This window comes from Chinchilla lanigera, unplaced genomic scaffold, assembly GCF_000276665.1.
Source record: "Chinchilla lanigera isolate Chin_1 unplaced genomic scaffold, ChiLan1.0 scaffold00088, whole genome shotgun sequence".
In the NCBI taxonomy this organism is placed as follows: domain Eukaryota; kingdom Metazoa; phylum Chordata; class Mammalia; order Rodentia; family Chinchillidae; genus Chinchilla; species Chinchilla lanigera.
The window spans coordinates 5489653-5510671 of record NW_004955489.1 but is presented as its reverse complement, the minus strand read 5'-3'; the positions used below and the strand labels follow the sequence as shown (position 1 = coordinate 5510671).

The following is a 21019-nucleotide window of genomic DNA, read 5'->3' as shown; positions in this document are numbered from 1 at the left end:
GATGTAAAGAGACCGGCAGATCTATATATCAATGGCTGAACTATTAATCAGATGATAGGACACAGAAGAGTTAAAATAAGAGATAATAACTAGAAAAGGTGTAAGGAAATATTTTTTTGAAAATAAACAATTTATGCATGTACTTCACATAAAAAATGTAGTGTGCCTTGTTTTTGAGGGGAGTGAGAGGGCCACTGTTGTGTTGTTTTGTTTTGTGAGGGGTGGGGGTATAAGACATCCACACATGCCATTTCATTCGGCAATGGCCAGACGGAGGAACTTAATCTGGACTCTGACCATGACTCTGGCAGTCAGACCAAAGCGCCTTCCTCTGAGCTGCTCAGCATCTTTCTTCAAGGAACGGTATTACCCAAGTGCCTCTAAATGTATTATAGGTTTCAGAGATGGATCTCAAGGAATACCACAGGCCAGAATGGCAGTCAGATAACAATTCGATTTCAAGTTCAGACAAATAAATTCAAATTAATCACAGAGCTTGTTTAAAATCTGCTATTAAGCCAAGGTTTTTTGTTCTTTGGGGTCTTTTAGCAAAAGAGAAAATCTCCAGATACTTTTTATCCGGATACATGACCTGGGGCCCATACTTCAGTGTCTAATAACAAAACAAAGGTTCCGGTGAATACCGAAGATGCCATTATTGCCTGGGCCTGAAATCCCAGAGTGAGTGCTTGGGCTCTGGACTGCAGAATGTTTCATGCATCCTCCCTGATTTTTCTCACAGCATGTGTCTGAGAACTGAAATGGTTTCTACTCATTTTTATGAAACTCTGAATTGGGAAAGCGGAGGTCTATATATTTAGGTCCATCAGTTTCTTCTGCTGCCCTTCCTGAATCCATTTAAATTTGACTGGGTTAGGAAGTGACAAATATCAAACACAGAGCTACTTACTCTTCTACTTCTTTTCTTTGGTTTTCTACTCGCATAAGTCCATTCCGATTTCCTAAAAATGTGAACCCATACCTATCAAAAACAATAAGAAAGACCTTTGTATACATCTCAAGGACAACTAATTGCCCCTTGCACTGAGACTACTCATGCTTCTTAATTCATTTCTTTTATTTTCATATGTTGTAACCCAGAGCAAGTCAATGCCCAGCCATAATTATTCTAACCAAGAGTGGAACAACTTGTAATTCCAATTCTGCAGCTAACACACTAGATGACCATTTGGCCACTTAATTATCTTGGGCCTAATGGATAAAGCTGGACTCAGTTATCAAATGACATCAGAGTTGATGGGAACACATCAAAAATAACATCTGTGGTACAAAAAGTGGCCATTAATATGCAAAATACAATATTAAAAATTTGGACTTGTAGCTGCCCACATAAATAATAAGGCATATTGTATCTATGCACCAGTAATCTTTTTGGATTTAATTAGTTAGGTTTGCTAATTTTCCACAAATTTTTAGCTAAAGCAGTTTGGCTTTTTACTAAATAATAGAAGTAGTATATGAAGTTACTGAAGCAAATAAAGGAAAACCAAAATAACTATTGTTCTCCTGTGATTTTACTTTCTCAGGAGAAGTGCTTACTTTTTTGCTCCTTTCACCAAAGCTATTTCATCTGGTGAAGAGGAGACATAGGTTAATTCAGCTGACTCTGTAGCTCCATCAACAGCATCATTTATTTTAGTTTCTACAGTATGACACAAACACAAGGCACGCAGAAAGAGCTCTTCTCGAGTCTGTGGAACAGAAACAGAAGAATATCTATATTACTTTTACTTGATCACTAGGTACTAGGGCCAGTGAATATAGAACAGATTTTACTGTGAGAGAATGTTATAACCTCTAGCAAGCGGAATAAAAGAAACTGATAAATTCCTACCAAATAAGCTATGTATCCTCCTAAAAGAATTCCTGCTTCTTACATAGCATCCCTTGAGGCCGTATCAACTTATTCAAGTTACTGCAGCGGCACCTAAACCAAGGCAGTGACTTCTTCATGGACTTAAATGAGTTCATTTGGTATCTAGTTCACAATCCAGCAATAGCTCTGGTGCAGAGATGCTTTGGTTCATTTAATGCCTAGACACTCTTGGAACTTCAGTGATTCGAAGTGACATTGTTCTCAGAGGAGCTTATATTTAAAAAAAATTATGATCACACAGACAGGCAAGCAAACATTTTACTCAAATGACATTTTCCATAATTCTCTTTACTTATAAGTTCTACTTCTTCACAAATTCCAAAGATACTAGTAAAGAAAAGCAAGTCAGGTATGGTGGTACAGGCCTATAATCTCACCACCCTGGCAGGCTGTAGCAGGAGGATCCCAAGTTCAAGCCCAGTTCAGGCAATTTAGCAAGACCTCATCTCAAAAAAATTAAAGAAGGGTTGGTGTAGTTCAGTGTGAAGGCCTTGGGTGCAATCTTCAGTACCACAAAAGAAGAAAGGAAGGAAGAAAGGAAAAAAGAATACAGGCAGGCAGAGAGGGAGGGAGGGAGGAAGAGAGAAAAATGAAAAAAAGTAAAGCTAAAAAAAGTTAAGCTAAAAGAACAAATGGTTATGTAGGTGTAACACATGACTGACTTTTCAGGTAAAATAATAATGCAGAAAATGTCACCTTATCTGCTTTGTCAAAATATGTTAAAGGTCCATCAGTCTGTGACAATCCATCAACTTCCTGAGTTTCACCTTTATATTTGTGCCCATCTATGCAGCATTCAATGAATTCCATGCTATTTTCAGTGAGTGTTCCAGTCTTATCTGTAAATACGTAATCCACCTGAAACAAAACACAAAACCACGTTTCGTCAGTGTGATTAATATTTAGTTAGCTTTATCGTAGTGCCATTTTCATATCCATAGGAAATCATTTCTTCTAAGACTTTTTGTCAATACAGAGAATCACAAAGGCAAATGTTCGAATATTTTTATAGATACTGAAATAGTACCACATGCCTAAGGCAGACCTATTTAAATGTAGATTAATAGGAAAGGTAAATATAACTACTGTATCGAACTGAGAAGTATAAAATTTAACTCTCTAATATGTTTTAACACATACAAGGTATTTATTAAAGTCAGTTTTTCAAGGAGGAAATAAAAGTATACTGAGGACTTACTGTAGACACACACACACACACACACACACACACACACACACACACAGGTAAAAAGTTTAAGTGGAATTTAAGTGAACTGGAGTATAAAAAAATCAAACAAAATCTGATGGAGTCCTTCCCCCCGCAGGAAAAGCTCAATTTTCTATAAAAACAGTAGATCGAAGTAAAATGAATTACATCATATTATGAACATAAGAACTATAGAATACACACAGGGAGAGGAAATATAAATGTTAAATTTCCTAATTAGGAGACATAATAGGTCAATAGTGATCAAAAGTATAACTGAAATTTCCATAAACTATACATATTTTTAGATACTCCTCAAAAAAGTTCCAAATTGAAAAAAAGTTTATAATGCTAGTTTAAAGTATAATATATGAGCATATTTTCTAAGTAATGGAAAATAAGCAAGGAAACAAAGTTTCCATTTAAAAAGACCATTTTGAGCGTTTCTGTTTTATCTCAGTTTTTATCTCTTCTATTTATAACATCTGGCTTTTGGAAACCCACAATTTTATCCTCTTTTTGGCAATTTATGCTTAAATAGTTAAAATGATGGGCTGAGAGGAACAAGCATAAGCACAAGATTAAGGTTTTTATTATGTAAGGGAGAAAAAGATGAACTCCAGCAGTAGTTGCTTTCTAATTATTTTTCAAAGCTTTTCACGGTAGCAGCACTGGCACAAATATAGTATTCCAATCTTGCCTTTTTCTTGTTAGCGAGCCAAGTTTGAATTCTCTCTTTAAATTAATATAGCTAGTATTACTCACATATCATTTAAATTTTTCCAGTTAAAATGAAATTCTTTGGGGATTTGTTTCCTGGTCAAAATGATTAACTTTCCTTAACCCTGAAGGTCGCCCTGGTTTATTTCACACCCTGCCTTGGATGACCATTAATCCATTCAGAGTCTCTTTTCATCAGTGTCAAAGGTGGTATTTTCACAGCACAATGTATAGTTTCTGCACCTACATACACACTTCGGGAATATGGATATACAAAGCTAACAAACTATACCTGAATGCAGTAAGACTCATTATCACATGCATTTGGAGGGTCTGCTAGAGTTCAGAATGCTGTGCTCTATTTCTCCAGAGTTTCTGAGTCAGTACGTGTGAGGGGCTGGATAACTCATATTTCTAAATCCCCAGGTGATGCTGCTGCTATTGGTCTCACAGAACCACTGCCTCAGTACGTGCCACATACTCAGGAAAAGGGGAGAGGGACCAGCTGTGACCCATATTAAAAAGCAGTCTCATACTTAAAGGAAAGAGATAAAAGCAGATCTTGCTTGACTCTGCCTTGCAAGCAGTCTCTTCCTCTTTAATGATAGGCTTGTGCTTCCTGAATAAAGCTCCTTTGTATCAGCAAGTTCAAACTCATCATTTTATGGACTGAAAGCACAAAATGAGTGATATTATGAAATTCATTTCTTGAACCTAGCTCCTATAATACTTGGTGCGATAGGACAGCCTTTTGTATGCTGATAAGGCAACTGATAGCCGGGGTTACCTAGCCAGCTTCAGAAGTGTAGGCTCTGAATCACCACCTCTTTTCTTTTGGGGTGGGGGGTTGGTAATGGGGATAGAACTCCAGGCTTTAGACCTGCCAGCTTAGTACTCTACCACAGAGCTATAGATCCAGCAATAACTGTTTTTAAACCCTTAGTCAGAATTCCAGAGGGCCTGATGAGGGTGACAGGGGGTTCCCTCTGGCAAATTGGACAGTGAATGAAACTATATTGGCTGAAGGTACAAACAGCCCACTACCTCTCTATTTAACCTTACGCTATCAGAATGGCAGTGGACCCGGGGGAGGACAAGCACAGTGGCCTAAACCTAATGAGCATTCCAAGTATAAAAAGGTTTGATTATACATAAAAGAAGAAATCATAGTTGAGGGTACAGGAATAAACAAGTTGGTTATACAATAAGGGAAATTCAGAATCATGTTACTACTTCCAAAGGGGCTCACAGTTAGTTCAACTGTATGAGATACCTGAAAAGATGAAGAAGTATGTTTTTCTAAATCTTCTTTTGGAACCTGAGAAGGCTAGAATGGAAGCCTACCACCCTCAGTGACTGCATCCAGAGACATTTTCAATGAAATGGACTAATGATAATAATCAATGACTGAATGGAATTCTTTTAATGCACCAGCATCATTTGAGATGTGTATTCTTTGGATCATCAGTATTTGAAGATGGGGTAGACTGTGATACTGGGAAATACATATTTGATCTTCCTCCCTATTTCTTGACATGATCCTAAAACCCTTGGAATCTCTCTGTAGAAGTGTCTTTTGAATGTTAATCCAATAATAAGTATGTTCTGAAACTAAAAGGTACTATACAGATGCTGATCGCTATTGCTGTTGACTTGTCCAAAATGGTACAGCACTGGACTCTCCACTGCCTCATATTCCCCAGACCTCTATACAGCTTCTGGCTAGGGGCAGGTCACTAGGAAGACCAAGGCAAGATCAGGAAGTTGGGATTTTTTAGCCTCACCCTATAACCCTAGTGGGAGGACAGAAAGGGTGAAGGTTAAATTGACTGTCACTGGCCAATGATTTAATCAATTGTGTCTAAGTAATGAAGCTTCTGTAAACACCCACAAAGACTGGATTGAGAAAGCACGTAGCTAGCTGATCATGTGGAGGTTCCTGGAGACTGACACTCCTGGAGAGGACATGGGAGCTCTGCAGCCCTGCCTACACACCTTTCCCTACGCATGTCTTCCACCTGGAGGTTCAACTATATCCTTTATAGTAAACCAGTGAGCATAAGCATGTTTCCTTGAATTTTTGAGCCACACTAGCAAATTAATGGAATCCAAGGTGGGGATCATGGAACCCTAATTTTTTATTTATTTTTTTTTTTGGTCTTTTTCTTTTTTTTTTCCAGTATCAGAAAGAGAACTCACGACCTTGCGCTTACCAAGCAGGCGCTGTGCCGCTGAGCTAAATCCCCAGCCCCATGGAACCCTAATTTATAGCTGGGTAGTCATAAACACAGGGCACAAACTATACTTGACATGTTAAAGGGAGTGGAGTTCCCTGGAGAACTGTTGCTTGAGATATGGGGAAAACCCCTCCAGCACCACATCTTCTGGTAAGAATGTTGTGTTGACTGACTGTAGGTAGAACAGTGAAGGGAAAAACGCCTAGGTATTATGTTTCCTATCTCTTAGGGAGATTGTTGCTAGTGGGCAGAAAGAGTTCTGAAATACAGGTTGAACACATGAAATGGTCTACTTCATAGGTCAAAACTGATCAAATAATTTTTATATGGTTTAGCAAATGGAACATTTGCACTGAAGTCTTGGGTCTGCCACCTACGAATATTACTGGCCACTGAGGCCCATACGCTCAGGTTTATTTGCTTGCCACTGATCCAATAAAAATGGGACTATTTATTTTTGCAAAAAGGAAAAAGGACTTATTCAAAGCTAGCTCCAAGGAATGGAGGGGCCCACTTGCCTCAAGTCACCATCTCACCTTATACAGAACAGGTATACTGGCATCTTTGATAGCAAGTAACAGTGAGGAGGGAATACAGTGAGACAACAGACACATTCAGGCTTGTTTTAGCTCTTCCTAGAACCGGACCTCTCCCTCCCCTGTAGAAGGTAGTGAAACTGGACTTGCTCTCCTCGTGCCAGCATCTGAATATTCTGTCTGTCCATCTGGGATGAGGACAGGTAGAGGTAGCCCTTTATGTCCTAGGACTGAAGAAATTTGAAAAGCTACTTGTCTCTAAAGGAAAAAAATCAAACTTCAAAAGCGTCATTTTATGGTGCCAGTTATACTAACTTTGCACTTTGGGGAAATACCATCTTTATGAATTTTAAATATTAAATTACAGTACCTGCTGTACAAGACTGTAAAGACTAAACAATAAAGCTCAATAATAAGTAAATTCTGAAGCTAAAAGTTGCTATACAGATGTTGGTTGTTATTGCTGTTGACTTGTCCAAAATAGTACAGCACTGGACTCTCTGCTGCTTCACATTCCCCAATTTTCCTGATCAATTAGGATCACAAAGGCATAGCTAGGTCTGATATGCTTCCTCAAGTAAAGGATGAAAAACTGGATGGTTTCCTGCTTGCAATAGTAACCTCAGCCAGGCGTGGTGATGCATGCCTGCAATTCCAGCACTCAAGAGGGTGAGGCAGGAGGATCCACGAGTTCCAGGTCAGCCTGGGCTATACAGTGAGTTGAAGGCCAGCCTGAACTACATAGAAAGACCCTATGGCAAGCAAAAACCAAAACAGTAACCTCAGTATCTAGCACCATCCCAGGTAGAGTGTTGAAGTTAAATATGTAAGTCAGAGTACTGTACATACTTAGATGATAAAGTCACACAATTAGGCATAGCTACAACACTGGGAGGGGATATAAAAGAGGAGACTTGTCCAATATTATTTTAGAGATGATTTGAAATCATTCAGTTATGTAAAAGAGTGATGTGTGATGAGAAAAGACCTCATTATTTTCTGATCTGACCAGTCTATTTCCTTTTGTTTCCTCCTTTTTGGATCATGGTCCTAAACATCCCTCTCTATTCTTATTTTAAATACCAATGGGTCATTCTTTAAAGAGATTAAGCAAATGTTTGCCATGGCATTGACTGGAATGAACTGATATTGCCTTTAGTAACATAAAAATCTCTATAGGCCTTAAATTATGACTCATCAAAGAAGAAATTTTTTACACTTAATTTTGTGTGTACCAGTCCACTGAGTGCTAAATGGTATTAAAAAAAAACAAAAAACAAAAAACAAAAAACAAAAAAAAAAACTACTTCCAGGCTGCTCTGCATTCTCATTCAGGTATTTTCTAAAAATTTAAGCTGATAATGACAGCAAGTTATTTAGATATATTAATTGCAGTGGTGGCCTACTATATAACTTGCCAATTTGACCAAATCATCTTGCATCCCAAAATGCAGAATTTAGTAGAGGAAGAAAGTAGTAGCTAAAACAAACACTGTAGCTTCCTTTTACTGATCAAATTTACCAGATCATTACCAAAAGCTCTATTTTACTTTCTCCAGTCTTAATACACTATAGATGATAAAAGCAGGTCTGCATTTCCATAGGTAATACAGAATCTGCTGAAGTAGGGATCTGAAGGGATGAGGTAAGGGTCCCATCAAGTGGAACGAGGCCAGGACATCCTTTCTCTCTCTGGAGAGAATTAAGAATAATCTATGGAATGATGGCTACTCTATTTGTAGTAGTAGTTGAGGGTATGATCTCTCTTGGGTAGGTTAATCCACACAACCAGGCACTGAATCACAACAGGCACATTTAGAATGAGCCACTAAATTAGCTGTCAGGGAAAGGAGTTCATCAGAGGTGACTTATACAACGCAAAAATGTGTTCAGGAAAAAGCCTGCAGACTGATGCTTTCTGTTGAAACTACAGTAGTTCTACTGAGATAGATGAAAATTTGGGGGTTTAAAAAGGCCAGGGTCCACAGTGGCAGCTCAAGTCACGAACAAAAGAATTTTCTGGAAACAATACCTCAGTGAAAAACCATTGGTTGATTCAATTCTTGTCCTATTCTTAGTCCCTCAGTATTTATGTTTCCGGAAAATAGACTGCAGGGTCTGAAATACTCATGTCCTGAACTAAGGCCCAAACAAAATGGTATTGAGAGATACCTTTCTCCCTATCAATGGCACCTGTCAAGGGCATTCTTTGGTTTAAGGGAGACAGGGCAAGCAGGAGGGCAAAACTCAGGGAAACCAAATTTTGAAGTGTAGCTGCACATCAGCACCACTCAGACCAAGTATGGAGCCCTGTTCTAGCCACATAATTATATTAACTGAATTTGCACTTTCCAGCCACAGAAATGACATTTCCGTAGCCTTTATGTTCTAAACATCATGAGACTTAACCGTAAAACAAAAAATTCCCTCAGTCTGTGAAGATCATTACATGACACATAATAAATTCAGAAAAAGGGAAAAACATTCTGAAAACTAATGAGAAAAGCACCTACAAGGTCATCACTTGGAATTACAGTTAGATTGCACTGCATTAGAAAATAAAGGTACCTGGGTTAGAAACAAGGTCACAGTCTTGGTTACACTGGTATATTAAGCAAAACTCATTGTGGGGAGGGCACGCCATCACATTTTCCTTTCACTTCAACTTCTCTCCTGGAATAAACAATTCTGCTTGCTAGTCTATACTCCATCTGATCAGAAATGTACCAAGGAAATGTCAACTGGACAATATTGTCATTTCTGTTTATGAGACTACATGCATTTACAAAATAGCTATATTTACTACCCTGTATTGAATCCACAAATAATTATAAATAATAATGAAGATTACACATTTCCTGTCCCAAAGCAATAACATAATTTAACATCACCTGGTGAATTTTAAAAATAATTTCTGCAACACTCAAATATAAAAATTGCATCCTTCTAGAAAATGGAACCAAAGGAACTGAAGTACACCCATAAAAACACTATTTAGCTTTGTTACATACCAGAGTAAAGAATTTTCTTTGAGTAACATTTTCAAACATGAAACAGTGACATATATTGGTAATCCATATTACAGAAAAAGATATTCTCTCTTATTTTAAGCAAAAATGTGTTCTAACCTGACCAAGTTCTTCATTAAGGTCTGATGTGTTAACCAAGGCACCTTCATTAATTTCTTCATCATAAAAGTCCTTATCCCAAGAGATAAAGAAGGAGCCTAAGAATTTCTGCATTTCCACTGTGACATACATGGAGACAGGAATGATAAAGTTGAACAGAACCATAAATGACAGGAAGTCGGTGAACATTTTCAAAACCTAAAACAAAACAGATAATTCATGCTATTTAGATGCACAGCTCTGTCACACAAGTATATTACAAAGAAATGGTTAACTTTCTCTTTATTTCAATGCTGAAAGCACTGTTCTTGCAATAAAGATACTCCCCGATGACACCATTATCACTATAGTCAGAATTATGACAGTATGTGAGAACATTTAAGGACATTCTGAATTTTATTATTATTCTTCCGTGTATGTATTTTCTTTCTTACCACTTTTTTCACTTCCTGAAATTCTTTTCTTGTTCTACCCCTAGGTATGAATGACAGACCACAATACACATGAAAGTACCCATTATGCTGCTAACATGGCATCTCAGAAGTTCAAATTATATTAAAATTCTAGAGCTTCTTGTCAAATTGCTTCAAATTTTTAACTGAAGAGCTAAAAATAAGCATAAACGCCCAAAGTAAAATTTAAAAATCTAAATATTTCGCAGCTTAGGGCCACCATGCAACCAAAAAGATAGCACATTAGCTAACAAAAGGTTTTACTCCTCTAAGCAATGTTTCAATAAAGGGTGGCTTGTTCACAAAGTCCTAGAGTTAAATTTTCAGTGGAAAATAAATTACCTTAAAAGTCTCCCGTTCTTTCTGAGTCTTTTGGTTATACCAAGGTTCATCGTTGTGTGGTGTATTTTGCCAAATATACTTTAGAGTAGTGCATACTGCTGCTTTGGTCAGTAAGATAAATAAATATACAATCAAGAAGGCATTAATGGATCTGAAAAATAAGATAGTATAGTGTTTGCAACCTCCTAATTATTTATGACATCAACCAAATATAAAAGTGTTCAGTTATCTAAAGGTTCTTTTCCATGTATGATGTGCAATGATAGCGCAAAATTTTAACTTAGGAACCTCAGTAATCACATTGGCATCATCACTGTCAAGGGACAAAACAGAAAAGCCAGCCACAATTGCTGTGTATTGATCATCAATGTTCCCCAATATGCAATGACTAGCTAGCTTTAACCCACCGAAAGGAAACACACATACACTACTGCCTACTCAGTCTTTACAGGAATAGCTTGTCTCTAAGTCCCTGAATATTAAATGTTTGGGACTGCAGGTAGGACAGCAAATACAAAATCCACAAACTTGGTATATACTCCTCCTCAGCACATAGCTCTGGAGAAGGCACCACTGATGTACTGGATATCCAGGCCCAGTACACAGAGAAGGCCCTGCCGGTGGAAACTAGTTTGAAAGTCTATCAGGGACCACTTCAATATTTGCTAGGAGGCTATTATCTATGTTGTAGAACCATCTTGCATGTACCAACTAGAGCATCCAAAATCATTAACTCCAATAACAAAAGGATATTAACTAATAGTTCAAGTAAATTCTACCCTTTCATAGGAGACTATTTTCTGGTCTAAAAAGTAGAAAGGGTAACACAAATTACTTAACAGAGTTGCCTAGAGTACTAAGTCAAATCAGACATTAAAATCACTTTGGATAGTTTCTGGTACATAAATCAGTGCTCAAAATGGTGGCTGCTATTATAATTGTATATTTTGTTATGGCTGTTATTTGGAATTACTGAGCAACTATTTCAATAACAGTAACTAAAAAATCACGGTACACACTAACTTTTCGACAGCAGAACGTTTCTGAGATTTTCCTTGGTAGTTCAAAGCCATTTTGGTTTCCATCCCAGTGTAAACAGCAACTCCTAAAGAATAAAAGAATATAAAAAAAAACTACTATATAACAGAACCTGTCAATCAACTCCCTATCCACTTGCATCTATGAATTTGTAACTTTGTGTGAGAATTCTAAGTCCTATTGTATTCACCAGTTCGTATACTGTTCACAGTATAATTTTAACTCTATAAAGTATTTGTCATATTTTGTGTTAGTTCACCATCTTATAAATTCCCAACACCTAAATATAGGTTAGAATAAATGGCAATATCTGCCACATTCACTTTTAAATATGTGCTGTTTATTCACAGGATTTACAAGACATATTTCTTAATATCTTAAAAACTCTTCACCATATATCTTCTTGGTATTTTTTAGCGTAGCTCCTTTCAGCAAGAGATTTTCAGGTCCCAAAGACCTAAATAAGAAAAAAAAAAGTGAGGCCAGCTTATCCGAAAAATGCATAGCATTATCTATTCTGGGGACAGATTTTGTCATGACACATACCTATCTCCAAGGGGTTCAGAATGTATCTGTCTACTTCTGCCATATGTCTACTCCCCAGGATATACTTAAAGATCCCTCCCTTTCTAGTGACTTGAGGGTACAGCACAGATGGAAGCACATCAGGAGTGGCCAGCAACACGCAGAGGTAAAGAAATGCACAGAGGGATCAAAGGATTATGAGTCATAGAGAGTAAGACAAGAACAGGACAGAACAGCAGACAGCAAGAAACAAGGTCACAGATGAAAGACTGGGAAGGCAAACATCAAGGTGGGGAAAATGCATTGACATCTTTGTAAAACATAAACCTACCTTTTAGGGGACCACTGGGCACCTTGCATTGCTATTTTAAGCTTTTTAAAGTGTGACTATAAAGGCCAAGTAGAAAAGTTGAGGTAATCAACTGGTTAAAAATGGAAAGCACCCTTCTTTGTATGAATTACCTCATTATAAATGATCAGCCTTTCATTTTAATTAGGTCCAAGTAATTCTTCCAGCAGATTATCCTCTGCCTACTCCCTCAGTTACTCTCTCTGAAACATTCTCCAAGTGTATCTCCAAACATGTGAGCCACTACTAAGGACAATAAACACTGGGGCTAGAACAGGTTTGGGAGTACTGCTAGTCAAAGGGTCTGCTCTTTTGGAAACCTTAAGCATTACTTTAGCAGCCCCCTCTCACTAACACACAGAGATGTTCACATCACAACCCTAGCAGTCACAAGGTTAGTAACTTACTCAGCTTTACATCCCTTTCTATAAAGGAAGGTATTTAGCTATTTGGTGAGTTTAAAAGATAAACATATCCACCTCTCCCAAAAGGACCGATTAAAGGAATCATCCACTAACCTGGCAACAGCTTCAAGACTATTACTATAGATATTGATTCGCCCAACAAACCTGTAAAAAAAAAAACAAAAACAAAAACATAATAGCAAGTAGGTTTTCACATCTAAATACAACTTATAGGAGAATGAATCAAAATACAAAGAATAAAAAAAGATAAGACTCTGAATGAAGAACAAAACCTAGGGGGAAATTTACACTGAGCTAATACGGTGTGTAACATTTCAATCTAATCATTCAAACAACAGGGATTATAACAATGTAAACGAAGATTCTGAATGGACTGGCAGGCTCTACTAGGCATTTTGCATACATACAACATCCTTCTCCTTTTCACCTTTATGTAAGTAATGTGGCTTCTGTTTTAGATTCATGCGAAGAAAGGTTGCTAGTGCTAAAACACAAATTTGAAAGCTGTTCAGTAGTCCTTATACTTGAGATTGTATCATAATCACTGGAGGACTTATTAAACAAACCCCAGATTTCTGGGACCCATCCTTGAGCTTCTGATTCAAGCAGTTCACAGTTGATGCTGATGCTTCCAGTCCCAAGGATAGCCTTTTGAACCACAGCATTAAGTCTTAGACAATGAACCCACGATTACTATCTGGGAAATATCAAGCCTCTGTCTTGTACCTGATCTCAACAGTGAGTTTGACCCAGGCACTTAATATGGCTGGACACAAGGTAACCTGCATTTCTGCAAAATAGAGTAAAAAGGTCTAATCCCTCCTTAACAAGAGTGTTATGAAAAAAAAAAAAAGAGTGTTATGAGTGTTCAGTAATTTGCATTACAAACAGTACTCACATCATAGGAAAACAGAAGCTTCATCACTATAGACACAAAATAGGAAGGCCTGCTACTTCATTCATCATATGCTAAATGGGCCAGAACTACACTAGGTGTGGAAAATATACTAACAAATAAAGACATATTCCTTGCCCTAAAAAAGGTAAGTGAAGGCTGAGATAGGATCACCATGAGTTTGAAGCTAGCCTGAACTACACAGTGAGACCCTGTCTCCAGAAAACTAGACAAGTGAATAATGCAATACAAATACAATGGAAGGGATTATTACTAGGGTGCTAGAAGCACAAGGTGTTCTGAGGTCACATTATAAAGGATTCAATCTATTCTAGAGAAATTAAGAATAATCTTGTCTGCCTCAAAATTCTTAACATTTAGGGCAACTGAAAAATTCTGGGGTTTCCCTATGAATATGCAACAGGACATAAACTGCTCTGTAATTTACAGGTAGAATAGGCCACTCCCTCTTGTGGGACTCCTCGGACTTCATTCTCACCCATTACTGTACTATAAGCTTAGCTTTCCTGTTTTAGCTCCTTGCTCACTGTGAGCTCTGTGAAGGTAGAGAATACTTTTTTACTTTATGGCCCTAGTTCCCAGTGTCAAGGTGAATATAAGGAAAAAAAAGGAGGAAAGAAGGAATTATGGGAAAAGGAAGGAAGGCACTATTTTCAAATTATGATAAATACTTTATTTTCCCACTGTTAGGTGTTAGCGTAAAGCACATCAATCCACTTGGTCCCTCATTATGACCAACAGCATTATTAACAAAATGGCTGGCCTAGACAGCAGGTGCCATCTGTAACGGTGCAAGAGAATGAAGTTGAACTACATGGGGATAAAACTGTTACTATGCTTTCACTAGCACCATGTTCTAATCAATCAAACTAAACAGTCTTAAACTCAAATGCAAAATTTTTGAGAAACCACAATGACTGTTAATCAGCAAACCTAATCCAGACAGCCTATGTGTAATAAAACAGAAGACATTATACCTTTTTACTGACCCTTCTACTTAACTACTAACTGTGGTCAAGAAATAGTTTATTTGGAATCCTTAGTTCACTGTGATCATTGCAAAAACTGTGCCTACTAATTGCATGGCCCCACAGCACCTTCTCTTTTTAATGCTGGATGACATGAAAAAGGTTTATTTTTGCATATTCCATGAGTCTGATAGAACAGCCTTATGGGATAACATAATTTTAAAGTTTGATAGATGGCCATGTTTACAAGTAACAAAAATAAAAATCATAGGATGCCTGGACCCACTATGATTTGTATTAGGCTGGTAGTGAACAAGACTGATCTGATTCATTTCCCAGCCAGAAGGAAGAATAGCTCATAAAAACATACACTAGAGTAGGCTGGTAAGTGGTGGGTGGTTTTTTAATTTTTTTTTTTTTTTTTTTTGGCAATACTGGTAGCAAAAAAAAGTGCTCACAAATAGCAGTAAAGTGAAGCCAGGTGATTCTTACTTGTAGAGGTCAGGTTGAGGCTGTTCGCATTCAATTGCTGCTCGGAGGCTATCAATGGATTCGGCTGTACACAGCGCAATGGTATCCCGTACTGCATAATACGTCTAGATGAAAGCAGAAGAAAAAGCAAATATGTACAAAAAAGTGTTTCTTTCCAAAACTGTACATTCAACTGATTCCAGAAATACAGTCTGCCTGAGTAAGACACTTTGGCAGAGTGCAACAAATATTGATGCACACTTCCCACCAAATAAGTTACATAAATTAAGAATAATTAGAAAGATAACCTTACTCTGAAGAAATTTCAAAGTTAAAAGAAAAAAACAATGAAGAGTTGTTCTTGATATTGACAGCTGACAGTGTTCTATTTGTGGCATGCATATAATTGAAAACTCCATGAAAATTTAATACACCTATTCTTTTTCCTACTTACAGAACTGAGACTTACTATTTTGTTCATTACAGTATATGGCAATGCGGAGATACACACTTGAAGGGAACATAACCCTTTTGATCAAAATAATCCAAAATTTCTTCCAACAGTAGAAAAATTATCAATAGTTTTCTTATACAAATAGCTTAATTAATGATCTTGAAAGTGTTAAACATTAGTTTGTATAAGAGACTGGAACATGATGCATCTTGTGTTAGAATATTCTACTAGTGTACACTGTGAACTTGATTCAATCAAAACTCAAGGCAAGATCCAATAAGCCCATTTATAAATCATCAAACAAGGGCCAATGCAGACTCAAAGAGCAAATGCTTATGCAGATGGAAAAGCTGTTGACATGGTCTTTGGGGAATAGTACAGAACTGCCTGAGCTATATTTAAAACTATCGCCTGATTTTGAAAACCTGACTTGATCAGATTAACTCAGTGGAAAAAAAAATACTAAAAGTTTTCTTCCTATAAACACTTATTAGGTAGAGTTCTTGACTTTATCTTGATATTCCCTAAAATATAACTGTTTTTGAACAGTTTAAATGCCACCAACTTATCATAACATCCTCGAAACACAGAATCCGTCATCTACCACGTGAAGTTCCTTTAGGAAATACTGAGCACCAGTCCTCGCTCTTGGAAATAAATAGTAGAGGAGCACTCCAGACATAGACCCAGAAGCAAGCACACGAATATTGCTCCTCAAACGTAGCACAGGGAAACATCCATCTTCACAGGCTGTGCAGGGCTGGACTATGGCCAAGAACTGGCTGCACCAGAAATTACCAAGGAAGTATGTTATCACCCATTTTCATGAAACTTACTTTAACCATTTAAAATCCTTCCTAGTTGGAATAAAGCAAACATCTGCCAAACTGTACCTTAAGATATTAAAAAAAAGCAATCATTACCTACGTTAGATTTCTTATAACCCAGGAATAAACATTTTTAAACTAAAATACAAATCACTTTTGGAATAAAAAAAGAACAAACTGTAAGGTTAGAGTACATGGAATTATTTTTTTTACTTATATAAAGTTTCAGCCTACAATTACTTCCGTTTACAAAGGCTTAAATGGAATACTAAGTGGATGTGTTAATATAAAATTCCAGCAGCACTATAAAAATTGCTGTGGCTTTTATTTAGGGCATAACTTTCCCCACCTAACATCACCCTTTTCCCCAAAGATGAGTTCCTTAGAAGTTAAAAAGACAAATTATATAACAGCTGTCTTCAAATACAAAACCTAGATGAACAGGAAAAATAAAGACATTAGAAGTATTAGGAAGCAGCATTGTATAATCAACTATCCTGAGCTCAACACAGGCGAGGTTTAGTCTTTGTTACCTTGCAATTAGATTCGCCATCGAGACTGGCTGTAGTAACGTAACAGGTTCCATCAGTGGTGCAGGATGACAGAAGAATAAGATCACAGGGAAAGGTTTCATCTGCCTGTACTTCTACTACATCACCAACCTAGAATGGAGAGTAAAGTAAATATAAACATTTTAAGTTTCAACAAAGAATGCATTATACCACAAACTAAAGTCAAAACATGCGTAGGAAACATACCCAGCTCTAGGAATTTGCAATTACCTCAGCATCTTACACCATGTTTTCAATGAAAAAATATTACTCAACCTGCAGAATCCTCTTTAAGGTCACAAGGGTTTAGGACGCTTTCAGATTACCTTAGCACTGACTTTTACCTCTACGAGAAACAATTCTGACACCCATTTGCTCTCTGATGTTTCTGGCACTAATGTCTGGTAAGACAGTGAGCACTATCACTTCAAAAATGAGTCAAAGAAAATCTACATCTTACAAATTAGGTACTTCATGAACACAGCACTGCTAAACTCCCACTTTCCACCATATTTCAACATACTCTGCCTGCCATGTGACAGCAGCTATGACTTCTGTCAGTTCTTTCTTTACTGCACAGAAAACCTGTTAGAGAGGCATCAATTTTCCTCATTGTATTTAAGGAGTATTTTTCTATAGGTGAAGTTTATAAGAATCCATCTATTAGAAGAATCAACACAGCAATGAAAAATTATTTCCTATCAGCAAGTATCCATAACTTGAGTAGAGGAAAAAATTCATGAGAAGAAATCGTGAGTAATTTAATAATGTAGAGAGTAAATCATAATATTTAAAAGCTTGGATTTTTTAACCTGAGTTCACTTCCCAGCTCTGCCACTTAACTATATGACCTTGAGTGAGTGTCTTAAATGACTGCAACCACCTCAGAGGATTGGTGTGAGAATGAAACGATGGCGTAAGTAAAGCATTAAGCAAAGTGCTCAGCACATAACCATCTGATAAGGATTTATAACAGTGGTTATTAATATCATGCAACTTACTCCCAACTTATGAATACTCATATAACATTTGTTTCGCAAGACCTACTCAGGAACCATTTTATATTCTTTGCCAATCTTAATGAGTAGCCAAGAACAAGAGCATCAATAATTGAACTAATTTGCAAATAGTATTTTGTTTTGCTGGGTCTTTCATTCCTTACTTATGTAAACACTTATGCTGCTTACAACAAAACCACAATTTATGCAGAAGAAAAATAATTATACGAGAAAGGCAGGAAACATTGCCCGGCATAGTTTCAGGGAAATGTCCTTACTGCTATAGGGGAAGTAGAAGCAAAAGCAACTCTGCTTCAGAGGATGGGACAGGAATGCCATTTGTACCAGGACCTGACTACACAGGAAGTGAGAGTGAGAATACTGAGGAAGTTCCATGCTGGGATTCAGGTATACAGCCTATCTAATGTTGTGACTGGAAGAGAAGAACCAATAAATTATTCTGTTCCCACCAGGGGCCTTATACTGAATAACAAATGAGAAATAGCAGTCTACCACTGGGGGAGAAGCAAGGAAACTGAGAGGTACGCTATAGCTCAGGAGTCCAGAATGTGTTAGGAGAGAATGTGGAATAGGAAGCCTGGGAACAGTGACTCTGGCACACCATATCCCACACAAAGCTCAAGGTAACAGCAGTCTCCCACTCACTGCAACTGAAGTCCAGTGGTACACTGGGAGTATCAGTAACTACAAAAACACCAAAGCCAGTCCAATGCCTCACGAGACTGATACAACCCCCAATACTACTGGCTTCATGGAACACACAGACCTGTCTTAGAACATACATACTACTGATCTGCCATTCTTTTACATACAATGTCTAAAATTCAATTGTTTTAAAAAAAAAAAGATACACAGAAAATCCAAGGAAAAAATGAGCCATCACTGAGAAAGGAGTAAACAGGACCAGATCAAGAAATGTCCAGATTTTGGAAATACACATCAAAGACTTCAAAACAGCTATAATTAAGATGTTAAGGTATTTAGAAAGGTAGATAACATATAAGAGTGGATAGGGAATTTTGGCAAAGAGATTGATTCTACAAAAAGAAAAGAGGAAAATGCCAAGTTTCACTTGTTTCACTTGTATGAGATACCTAATACTAGCAATTCATAGAGACAAATACAGAAGTTACAAGGAACTAAAGGGGAGAGGTTTACTGTGTAATGGGTACAGAGTTTTATTTGATAATGAAAACATCCTGGTGATAACAGCTCAACGCTGTGAATATACTTAAAGGAAATGAATTATATACTTAAATGATAACTGTTACGTTATACATAATTTCTCACAAAAAAAGACAACTGACCATCTAATAACACAAAATCAGTAATGTATTATGGACTTTACAAAATACAGATGTAAAATCACAAAAATAACACAAAAAATATGACTAAGTGAAAACATACTGTTAAAAAGGTTCTTACACATGAGGTAGTTTAATATTACTTGTAGCTGAAACTAACACTTTAACTCATCAAAGGTCAAACCAGATCTGAGACACAAACACTTTTGACTGCAATCTCTGCAGGGTTAAAATGTACACTGTAAGTTCTAGAGCAATCATTTAAAAATTTACAAAAGCTAAAATTAGTGAGCCAATACAAGAGACAGAGAATCACAGAAATACACAAATAATCCAAAACAAATGAGACAGATAACCAAACTGTATCAACGTTAGTGTTCTGAACGTTCCAATTAAAAAACAAGGATGTTCAGATTGGTTTAAAAAAAACTAGGAATAAAAAGATGCAGAAAGTTTAAAAGGGAAAGGATGGAAGCATGCATCACTAATCAAAAGTAAGCTGGATTGACCTATAGTATCAGAACGAATTAGACGTCCAAACTAGGAAAACTGCCAGAGACAAAGAGAGGTACTACATAAGGATAAAAGGGTGTATTCGCCAAGAAAACATAACAGTACTAAATATTTTTGCACTCAATACTACAAATTACTAAATATACTGGTGGAACTGAGAAGGAAAATAGGCACATTCATAGTCATACTTGGAGATTTCTCATCTCCGTTTTCAATTAGCAATAAAACAGTAAAATATTAGTAAGATAGAGGAGACTTAAAAACATTATCAACCAGCTTGATCTAACTGACATTTACACAAAACTCCACCCCCAAAAGGCAGCATGCACATTGTTTTAGATGCTTTTGAAGTGTACATAACAGCAAAATATATCCTGGCCCATAAAGTATATATTAATATAATGAAAATAACTGAAATAATACAAAGTATATTCTATGAATACAATAGAATTAAATTAGAAATCAATAATACAAAGGTCATCTAGAAAAATATTTGGAAATTATGTAACATACATACATCTGAGTAAGACATGAATCAGAGAAGAATTACAAGACAAATAAGAAAATATTATACTAAATAAAAATGACAACATAACATACTAAAAAAGTGTGAGCTGGTGATACAAAGCAGTACTTGGAAGAAAATTTATAGTATTCGATGCTTATAGTAGAAAAGATGTTTAACACAACTATTTTCACTATTACCTCTAGGGTAATTCTTCATTCTAACCTAAAGAATTTCTTTTCTACCCTTTGACATCATCTCTCACTTTCTGCCCTGACCCACAAGTTCACATACTCTGCCTCTCCTATCATTTATTTCATCCCACCTCATTTGAGAAAACTTACTGGTTTCTTATCAGTTACCTTCTTGTGTTTTTATTCTCTTACCATTACATGCCATAACTACTTGAGTAGACTGCAAAACTCCTTTCTAGCATGAATCATCTCTCCTCATCCTTTTAACCCTTCTGGAGTTCCACACAATACATTTTGATTGATCCACTGATTAAGGTTCAAGAGCACAACCTTTATTTGTTTTGGCTCTAAAACAAGACATATTACTGAAAAACATTTCATTGTATGTAGTTTCCAGTATTTGTAATGCCAAAAAATTATACTCTTTCCTTTACCAATAAG

General features: G+C 36.8%; 1 protein-coding gene across 4 annotated transcripts in view; it reads right to left on the bottom strand.

Moving 5' to 3' along the window:
- Atp11c (ATPase, class VI, type 11C) overlaps positions 1–21019 on the bottom strand; it is a 172743-nt gene that overhangs the window by 56624 nt on the left and 95100 nt on the right. For all 4 annotated transcript variants that reach the window (XM_013504485.1, XM_005404550.2, XM_013504484.1 and 1 more), the window contains exons 7-16: positions 17026–17154; positions 15233–15336; positions 12950–13000; positions 11950–12014; positions 11543–11624; positions 10520–10670; positions 9726–9923; positions 2594–2755; positions 1561–1712; positions 911–982 (exon numbers count right to left, since the gene is read on the bottom strand). In XM_013504485.1, the coding sequence (XP_013359939.1) occupies positions 911–982; positions 1561–1712; positions 2594–2755; positions 9726–9923; positions 10520–10670; positions 11543–11624; positions 11950–12014; positions 12950–13000; positions 15233–15336; positions 17026–17154 (1166 nt within the window). The remainder of the gene's footprint in view (positions 1–910; positions 983–1560; positions 1713–2593; positions 2756–9725; positions 9924–10519; positions 10671–11542; positions 11625–11949; positions 12015–12949; positions 13001–15232; positions 15337–17025; positions 17155–21019) is intronic.